Source organism: Centropristis striata, chromosome 9 (assembly GCF_030273125.1).
Source record: "Centropristis striata isolate RG_2023a ecotype Rhode Island chromosome 9, C.striata_1.0, whole genome shotgun sequence".
Classification (NCBI taxonomy): domain Eukaryota; kingdom Metazoa; phylum Chordata; class Actinopteri; order Perciformes; family Serranidae; genus Centropristis; species Centropristis striata.
The window spans coordinates 14961105-14972001 of record NC_081525.1 but is presented as its reverse complement, the minus strand read 5'-3'; the positions used below and the strand labels follow the sequence as shown (position 1 = coordinate 14972001).

The 10897-nt window shown below is 37.2% G+C and overlaps 1 protein-coding gene across 1 annotated transcript in view; it reads right to left on the bottom strand.

Annotated features, from left to right (window-relative positions):
* Positions 1 to 2712: 2712 nt before the first annotated feature.
* The window catches only part of tgfbr3 (transforming growth factor, beta receptor III), an 89714-nt gene continuing 81529 nt past the window's right edge, over positions 2713 to 10897 (bottom strand). The window contains exon 17 of the mRNA XM_059341102.1: positions 2713 to 8972. Within this exon, the coding sequence (XP_059197085.1) occupies positions 8854 to 8972 (119 nt within the window). The 3' untranslated portion in view covers positions 2713 to 8853. The remainder of the gene's footprint in view (positions 8973 to 10897) is intronic.

The window sequence follows — 10897 nt, the reverse complement described above, 5'->3', positions numbered from 1 at the left end:
GTAGTTTATCCTTTTTTGTTGTTGTTTTGTCTTTTTTGGTCATGTCTCTTTGTAGTTGTTTTGTGTTTCTTTATGGCTTTTTTTAGTCTCTTTGAGGTTATTTTATGTCCCTTTGTGGTTGTTTGGTGTGTCTTTATAGTTGTTATGCATCTTTCTGTGTCTATTTGTATATTTTCGTGGTCATGGTTGTGTCACTTTGTAGTTGTTTTGTGGTTATGCTTTTGTCAATTTGTAGTTTTGTGTCTCTTTATGGTTGTTTTGTGTCTCTTTGTGGTTGTTTGGTATGTCTTTATAGTTTTTATGCATCTCTCTGTGTCTATTTTGTATCTTTTTGTTGACATGTTTGTGTCTCTTTGTAGTTGTTGTGGTCTTTTTGTAGCCACTTGGAGTTTATTTTAAGTTGTTTCATGTCCATTTGTGGTTGTTTTGTGTCTTTTTATAGTTGTTTCGTGTCTCTTTATGGTTGTTTTCTTTTTGGTCTATTTCTAATCGTTTTATGTTTATTTGTGGTCATTTTGAGTCCCTTTGAGTGATCTCTGTAGATGAAGGCCACTGTGGCTACTGGACCTGTGATCCATCTATGGGATGGGTAGAGCCAAAGCAGTTGGGGGTACATTACTATATTTTCACATCAGAACTTTGTTAGAGGAAGGTGTCTGTGTCTCTGAGATACAAAATGCAGTATGCTCTGATTTCTAATTATTCTGTGAAAAGTTTATTTAATTACATTTTATGTGTGTATGTGAATCTGTGAAGCAACATCTCCAGCCTGCGTCTTTAGCCCCAGTTGATCACAGGACGGGCTGTTAATACTCCAAACTCATTACAGTGATGTGCCACGGGACAGGAAGAGGTGCTGTGAGGGTACGTACACATGGCCTGTTAATCTGGTCTCATCTCCCTCTGATGCTGTAAACCAGCCAGAAAGTTCCAGAACGTCTCACTTAACTTAATTCATGTAATCATGTTTAGAAGCAAAAGGTCTGGTCTAAATTAGTCCAAGCCTCCCCAGCGTCAGTGTCTGGAGTACTGTCAGCGAAAAACAAAAAGCCCTTTTTTAATTTGATCCTGTATTTGTCATGCTCTATTGTCTGGGGCACATGCAATCAGTGACTAAATGGATTAGCTGCAGAGTGTTAAAGCCAAACAACAAATTTGTGTTCCAGGTACCCAAAGGGGAACGCTGGAAATGAAAACAATGACATCATCATCTACATTATGGCTCACTTCGCAGGGTGAGCATTTGTTTAAGAATGTAATATTAGTCATCAGTTGGACAACCGGGTCGCAGCGTAGGGATTCCTCAGTGTGGGAAGAAAAGATAGAGACAGATGTGACATCACAGAGGCCTTACAGGGCTTCATGTGGACTAGGGAACCCAAACCTGAGCTGGCAAGGTGAGGCTGCTTTACCATTCACCCCTGGCCCCGCTCTCTAGTACTATAACCACACTGCCTACTCTGGGCACGCTGCTTGCAGGCGTCTCCAAGGAGCTCTAATCAAAAACAAAGATGTTGGTGGGGAGGGGAGGAGGGAGGTAAAGACTCATGCAATGCACTCATCTCTGTGCCCCCCCCCCCCCCCCCCCAAAAAAAAAAAAAAAATACAGCCAGAAGTCCACATGGTCTGTATCACGTTATGAGCTCACCACCAGAGACGAGTCATGACTTCACCGCAACAGGGCCAGGCCTAACACATCATTATTGCAGCTCATTGTTCTGAACCAAACCCACACAGGAGGCATCCACCTAGGTTGTTATAGTTAACAAAAACGAACGAAATAACGAAAACTACAATTGAAAAAGCATTTCTTGTTAATTGAAACAAAAATAAAAATGAGTTTCAAAAAAATAAAATTACTAACTGAAACTGTATTGTGTGATTACAGAACTAACTAAAACTATAATGAAAATGTCCTTCTTTTTTAGTCTTTTTCAACTTTTTCATACTTTATGTATGTTGAAAAATACTTTTTGGTTGATATGAAATCAATTTAATCTACAGTCATGGATAAATATAATAGACCATTGTTTTCTTCAATTTCTTATTAATTTTAATACCTGGTGCAACTTATTTGTTTGGACAAATATAATGATAACAACAAAAAGCTCAAGAGTTTAATTTAAGAGCTGATATCTAGACATTTTCCATGGTTTTCTTGATAATAACCCAAATCATTATAAAAGAAAACCATGGAAAATGACTAGATATCAGCTCTTAAATTAAACTCTTATGAGCTATTTTTGTTGTAATCATTTTATTTGTCCAAACAAATGTACCTTTAGTTGTACCAGGCAATACAAATGAACAAGAAATTGAAGAAAACAAGGCTGGTCTAATAATTTTTTCCATGACTGTATCTGGCTTTATGTGTTAATAACCTTATTGGGCCTGAGATGGATAAGGCAAAGGAAATGTAGGAAAAATGTATTGTGACCCTTCTGAATCTCGCATCCAACAAATACCCCATTACAAAAAAACTAAAACTAACACCAAAACTAATACAAACTAAACTAAAATTTAGCATTTTCAAAAACAAACAAACAAAAAACAACAAGCCACAAACTCACTCTAAAAACTAACTGAATTTGAAAACAAAAATTCACAATGAAATTAAAACTAAAACTAATTAAAAAAAATCCAAAACTATTATAACCTTGGTATCCTCACACATTCGGCCTGCAGAATGACAGAGAAATCAATAAACAACACTTGTACATTATGATAGAAATTTTATTGGACATAATGGGTATACAGATATCATGCGCATGTACAGCATATAAAAAGTTTAAAAAAACGGAAGGGAAATAATAAAGGCTTACCAAAAGTTTTACACATTTACAATGCCCAAAAAAGGCAATCCTGGCATCATGGGAAAGCTGAAAAACTCTTCATCGTTTGATTTAAGATTGAAAAATAAAATGTAATAACACCACGCAGGGGCCCCAAATCATACAACTGCAGTATGATCTATAAGCATTTTTTTCTGACACACACACACACACACACACACACACACACACACACACACACATCACACACATATAGTACACAAATTACACATTCATAGAAAAACATGAGGTAGTCAAATGGTAAAAAAATACAATCAATAACTAGATATATGGATTTGTGCTCCAATTACAGCTGTTCTCAGTTCAGCATTAACTATAAGTTCTATAGTGAAGATTTTACTACAATAATAATGCTCCTTTTATCTGATACAGCATCATTTTTTCAGACTTTCCTCCAACCAAAAAAATAACCACATAGGTCATTTATACCAGCAGAATATTAGGACCCATATTTGTCTTTATCGTTAGGTGGCAACCTAAAGAGGAAGTGAGGTGATGCAGTACAAAGAGCGACAAAGTACGCATGGGGGAGGAGGTCGGGCCGGATGGACATTGACCCAGGAGACAGCTGTTCGTGTCCCATGTGAAACTAAAAGTCAATGTGGATTTTAATTTAAGTAACTTAACTCACATTATGTAGGTTAATTTTATGTACCTGACCTAATATTTTTATTTTAACCCAAGCCACAATCTTTCACTAAACCTAACCAAGTAGTGCTAGTAAAAGTAGACAATTTCAGGTCGTGCTGGCTGCTAAAATTGATCATAACACAATATAGTAACCTTCACTACTGCTTATTTTTTAACGGTTCCCCATAAGCCAGGGACGTAGTCGAGATCAACGTCATCGAGTCCAAGTCAAGACCGAAACAAGATCCAGTTGAGTCCGAGTCAAGACCAAGTCCAGAGCAAATCCAGCCATGTTCTTTCCGATGCTAATGTAGTGATTTAGGACTGAGGATGATTAGAAATACTCTATCTATAAACAAGATTGATATATCTTCTAATCTAATCTGTTGTATCATGTTGGTAAAATGAGTTTTGTAAAACTGATCCCAAATCACTAGCCAAGAACAACTTGACCAACAGCCAAGACCATTGAGACCAAGACAAGCCAGACAAGTCCTGAGACCACGACAAGTGCAAGTCCGGACTCAAGTACTCCAGCTCCGCCATAAGTTAGTTAATGCTGGCAGCCAGAAACAAACATCTATGATCTATTGTCCTTTAGATAGTCTCCATGAAGGACTCCATGAAGTGGGTCTCAACTACAGCCCCGGTTCAAGTTGAAGATAAACAAGGAAAACAATTTCTGGCGGAAGCCTTACTAAAATGAGCAGTGGTGAAAGTTACAATAGGAGTTGATACGTTGTCTACTTCCACTTCAACCACGTTTAGAAACTGTGTATGAGGATGTGTTGACCTCCTGCCACCTGTGGGGGCGCTACTTTAGAAAACACTTCTCCGGGTTGTCTGAAAGGCTAGCAACAAACGACCTATGTGGTCACATGGGTTGGAGGACTTGTTATTTCATATTGACAGCATATTATCTTGACCTACTTGTGCACATTCATGGTCTTAAGGGGGAAGTGGTGGAGCTTTTTCCCAGCATACACTGGGTCAAAAAGCAGGGAGGAATGTTGATATTTGGACAGCGACTCTCCTGAATTGCATGGTTAGTTTAAGTGAAAGAATATCCCCAAATTATGTCAAATGAGAAGATTAGATCCAGAACATAAGTTGAGGCTCAGCCACTTAACAGCGTGACACAAGGGGGTGGAGGAGATAATTATACATGGGAGATGGATTAGCCGCAGGCGATAAGAGAAACCTCAAAACTACAGGAATGTCAGAAAGCCTTAATCCCACAATGACCGCTGATTATAGGCTGCGAGTCATGATGGATCTTTCACTGCTCTGTATACAGTGGGATACAGTATTCACAATAATGCTGCTTGATAACAGCAACAGTGAACTACATATCACTGCTGTATATTTACTGTATGACTGGGTTTTGGCGTGGACACACACTGGCAACAGGCCTGCTAAAACAAACAAGTTCTAATGTTGCTCTAAAACAAAGTGGTTCTAATACTCAATAACAATAATTCTCAAGTGTTTCTGAAAACAGTTGAGTTTCCAGAAACAAAAAACATTTTCTGCACCTTTCATTCTAACAGAATACATAAACACTTATTATACATTTCACTTTCATTTTGGTTTAACTGCTGCCATCTTTAGCCTTGATTTTATTTTTTTCTTTGTCATTATTTAAGGGGATTCACATCAATATTGTGACAACAAAATACGTTTTTGATATGGGTTTGTTATAGAGCAATACAGTTACTGAGGAGGAACATTACGTTTGTGTGGGACTGACTCCAATTTACTATAATATGTTTAAAATATAGAAAAAAATATAAAAATATTTATTGATACAACTTATCATCAATGATGTGACATAGTATTTAAGATATATTAATTTTTGCGACGTTTTAAACATCTGATTTCTTTACTTCATATGAAATATTTTAGTAAACACTTGATTTATACAAAAAAGTAACCAGATGATAATATAATGATGCTTAAAACAAACTATAAGGAATCGTATTCCATGAACAGAAGAAATGATGCAACACAATATGATATTCACTACAAAAGCATCGCATTTTTTATGACACATTCATTGAAAAAACAATTGAAATATTAAAGATTTTATAGTAAATAAACACGTGTCAGTGTAGTGGCGACTGGACTTCTAAAATTTTCTTTTAAGTTGAATAATTTTGTATTACAAATATGACTATCCATTTGCATGAGTTAAGGTGTCACAAAACATGCCATGAGGCTTCTATAATAAACGTAATAAATCCCCCACAAACGCGTATTATGTTATGTATGAGCACATCCACAATTCACAGTACTTACACACATAAAAGACAGATAGATTTCTCTTGGTTAATATATTCCAAAATATACTTTTATACACAAATATATATTTAGACTCTGTTCCCTCTGTAGAAAGCTTTACACATGTTTACAAAAGAAAAAAAAATCAAAAGCTTTGAGATAATATACATTCTATTTTTTTTTGTTGTCATGGTTACAGGGAAAGTTCCCTTCTGTGATATAAAAGGGCCCAGTTAGTCCCACACACACACAAACACATACAGGTTAAAGGAAGGCACTACAGCAAACATTCATATTATTCTGAGGTGGTGGGGTAGTTGTGGTGTTGCAGTTTAAAACAAAACATAAAAATATATGATCATAATAATGAGCTTCGGCTACAGCTTATTCAACTGTCAGTGCCAAGATTTATATCAAAAGATAAGAAGATCCATCCACTGTTTGGCTTCATAATCTGCTCTCCCTCAGGCTCTGCCCGAAAACAGGACGATCAGCTGAATGTGTACTAAAACATTTAGTTAAATAATCAATTGAGAGAAAATAACAATTGTTTAAGTTATTTATCGAGGGGAAATGCCAAATATCATTCAATTTGCTGCTTTTCTTAATTTAATTATTGAAAAATATTTAGTAGCAGCCCAGGTGTAAAGGACTGACATCAGCTGCACTAAGCCGTGATTTTAAATCCATGTTTTTAAATTATGCTCTAAGATGAACCATGGTTCTTATTTTATCACTTTTAAAAAGAGGAAGGGAATTAGCTTGCGCCTCACTGATAAATCTTCTCTCATCCAGAATAACAAGATTAGAATTGGCACACATTGCCTCATAACATTTTTGATTATTTACAATATTCACAAAAATATACATGTATTAGAAGAATAGTTTGACATTTTTTCCCTAATATTTAAGAATGAGATATAAAGATCAAGTCTGTACCTTGAGTATGGAGCTGGACATATAAGGTGAGCTTAGCTAAGTATAAAAACTTGAAGCAGGGGAAACAATGAGCTTTTTTCCAGGACTGTCCTCCCACAAAAAACACCCCACAGGTTGTTTTTACAAGCAGCTTTTTGTGACCCTTATTTACAGTACGTTTATATAGGGTTTTCCCAGTGTATTGCAAATCCAGTGGTCCTAACCATCAGGGATTTGTTAAAATGTGTTTTTAAGATGTTTTTTAAAAAAAACTAAAGCTACAGTGGGTGGCTACGTGGTGGGAAACACACACATGTGGTTGGAAAGCTCAGCAGAAAGATGTTGGTTAACATAGGAATATATTATATGAGTAGAGGAAACAGCAGGTCTGAGATCAGTTGTCTTTTCCCTAGTGTCCCATGTCAAAACAAAGGTCACTTTACTTACGTAAGTGAAACCAACAGTCGATGTAACTTATGTCAGGTAGGTAACTTACTTGATTTACTGTTGTATGTAACTTTAGTTTAGTCCATAACACAAGGCGTGTTTCCACTGAGTTTGGAAAGCGGTTGAGTGTTTTGGTTACGCCCACTAGTTAGTTCCCCTCGGCCTCTGTTCCCATACAGGTACTTTTGTTGCGGCTAACCAACGGAGTTTGAATGCGACAACAGACCGACGCAGCAAGCAGTGTTGCCAACTTAGCAACTTTGACGCTATATTTAGCGACTATTCAGACCCCTCTAGCGACTCTTTTTCAAGAAAGTGACAAATCAGGGACTTTTCCTGGTGTTATTGGAGACTTTTGGAGACTCGTTCCTTCTCTTCTTAATGAGTAGCAGGCGCCGTCCCAAAGAACTCACAAGCGGCCCAGTCCTCCCACAGCAACTTCAACCATATCCAATCAGTGTTCACTAGTTAGTAGTAGAAAAGTACCTACCCAAGGCAGGTACTTTCTGAGCCGCTACTGAGCAGCTACTAGCTAGTCAACGCTGATTGAGCCTCTAACTGGTGAAGTTGGGCGGATCCTCTATCCCAAGCCACACCCATAACGGCTCACTAGAGGAGAAGTACCTAATGGAAACGCGCCTATAGCCCAACTGTATCTTAAGGTTTGTAACAAACATACTTTTTTATAATCAAACTTTGATCTTTTCCTAAACCTAACCAAACTGTGTTTCACAATGTTATCCATATGTGTAAAACCAATATTACATTGAGGTATGAGGATGTGTTGACCTCCTGCCATCTGTAGGGGGCGCTAATTCAGGAAACACTCATGTGTAGTATGAGAAGTGTGGTGGTGTAGTTGTGAGGACATTTTACTGTAATAAAAGTTACAGTTATCCTGTTTCTTATAAAATGTTATTATTTTTCTCTGAGCCGTTTCCCCTCTGCTTTCAGTCTTCATGCCAACTATGCTATTCAACTCCTGCACCAAGCTCTCAACTCAAAGTACAGACACTCAACATATAACTTTTAGATAAAAGGCAAACAAAAGCATTTCCCAAAATGTTGAACTATTCCATTAACAACGACTGGTAGAAGGGAACCCATAATGCCCCTGTGAAGTTGTGTAACATCAATGAAACATAGACTCATAGACCCCCATCTGCTGAATATGCATTACTATAACTACTGTATAGAAAGCACTGGTAAAATATCTTTTAAGGGGGAAATGAGTACATTATAAAATGTGGTATTTTATCAGCATGTCTTTCACATTTTTTTTTCACATTTTTTGGCTTTTACTCTTCTGTATACATTCAATACCTACACTGTGTTGCAACTTTTATCGTCTTTCTCTTTGCGTAGATGACGACATCCGTTCATACTGCACTTGTCCGCGTGTTTCTAGTGGTTGCTTTGCTCCTTGGCCACCTTCAAGGTTGCGTGTTGTGAAGTAACATGTTACAGTCCAGCCATTAACAGCTTACTTAGAAATACTGACAACACTGCAGCCTGATAACTTTCACCTGCTTGTTACAAACAGCCTAAACCTCACCATTTAGGGCAGCATTTGGATTGGAAAGAAATTGCTATTTTATGTGTTTTTAAAAAAAATCATACTATTTTCCTTCCTATCACATCCCTTAACATAATTCCTTTCATGGAAGGAGATGAACAAACCGGTCCCAGTGAACCGTCGGGCCCTTCCTGGGCTTAGCGTCCGGGGCTACGCCGTGCTGCTGCTGGAGCAGGGCGTGCTCTGCGTGCTGCCGATACTGTGGGCCGCGCTGCTGTTCTCTGAGGCCGGCTGGGACTTCTGGACCTGCTGTGTGCCAGCTGTCTCACCTAGACAGAGGGAGAGAGCCGGAGAGGGAGGGAGGGAGGGGATTGGACCAAAGATAGACAGAAAAATTAATATATATTACAGTGAGGCAGAGGAACAAGACAAATCACTTTCCCTTTGCTACAAATTGCACTCCTTGGAGATTCTGCATATGGTGGACCTAAGCTACCAAAATAAAGGAAACGAAACAAAATAAGGACTCAATAAGTAAATTAATATGCCATTTAATGTACCAAAGTATGAAAAATCAATGTAGACATTAAACATTTGTTAAAAATTAAATTTTTATGTTTTAATGTGCTTCTTTATTTATTTACCTTTGTATTGATTTCCCTATTTATAAAACATTTTATTTATTTTGTGCATTCATTTATTGTTTTCCCATTGCATTTTCCCCTCTATACTTCCCCCAAAAGTTATTTATTCCTGTATTATTTTCTTCATACAATTTCTTTTTACTTTTTTGATGCATTTTTCTTCCTTATTATGTAAATGAGGGGGCTTTCTTATGTAGTCAAATCTCTTAAATTATTAAATAAAAATAATAAATTCTACTTTATATATATTATATAATGAATGAATATGAAATAAATGTGAAAAAACCCCAATTTCAAATGAACAAAAAATAAATGCTTTTAAAGTTAATAAAATAAATAAATCAAAGGAAAATAGGATAGTGGATAAATTACATTAATGTATTTATTGCGTCATTTATTTTTGATTTTGGCAGCTCCAATCCTCCATATGGGGAACATCCATTGTTTCTCTAACATTTTAACAGAAAAGAAAAGGTACTGTTTAATCTCCTACTGTTTACTATGACTGTCACCACTTGACATAAACCTTACACTTAAAATGAAACTCTTTATCCTGATGTTTTGTGCAGAGTGTTGTGCAGATTTACACATTTTTACTGGCAAGTAAAAAAGAATCTAGCTTTCAGTACAAAGCACTCGGAAAATCTGTAAAGTATTGGAAGAAGATCTCTGGACTTCATCTGCGCTAACTTTTACCATCTTTCATCATAATCTGCCACAGATTCACAAAGTGTTTTCAAACGCTACGACCCAAGAAACTTCACCTCGGAGGGCCCAGAAACAACCAGTCACATCCTATCTGACAGATGCTATTTTGAACAAAAAGAGAAGAGAGGAGGATTCACGTTCATGGAGTTCATTTCTTTAGTTATCTGGATTCAATTAGCCCGGCTTTAGTAGATAAAGCAGAACAAACATGAGACAGGACCTTCTGACTGGAGCTCAAACCACTGACTGGTTTATTGTTCAATGTCTAAATAAGCATTTCATTTCATACACTCTTGGGATTCAACACTTGAAATGAAGAGGCAAATAAAAGTTCTCGGATTTGTTTACGAAAAAAGCGTCTGTCTGAACAGCTTTTGAAATAAAGCCAAGTCTGTGTTTAATTTGAGTATTTGGCACAATTATTACTGCAGCCCATCCTCTGTTTGCTTCCTAACTTTCTCTTTTGAAAAACGGACAGCTCACAATAAAATGTCCTCTCTTGGACAAATGTTCTCCAATCGACTGTTTGGTTTATACTAAAAGTTGTGTGTGCTTGTCCGTGTGAGTGCGTGCATATATGACAGGCATATGTGTTTGCAGGCGATCTTGCATCCAGAATCCCTCTTTGGGGCCCCTCAGTTCTGCTAATGTTTACCAGAGCAGAGCTGCCAGCAGTCTTTCCCTCAGAGGACCAAGAGCTCTACAAAACAAAGGGACTGTGATTCACCTCATGTGTCTGAGGAAATATAAATTCCCAAGTCCAATATTATCTTTCTGAGAGAGGAGAGATAAAGGCGGCTTTAATGTCACAGAAACACACACTGTGTATGAAAACACTTGTAGCAAAAGATGTGTGACTCAGGGACAGTTTGCCTTTACCGCCATCACAAAAGCAGACTCAC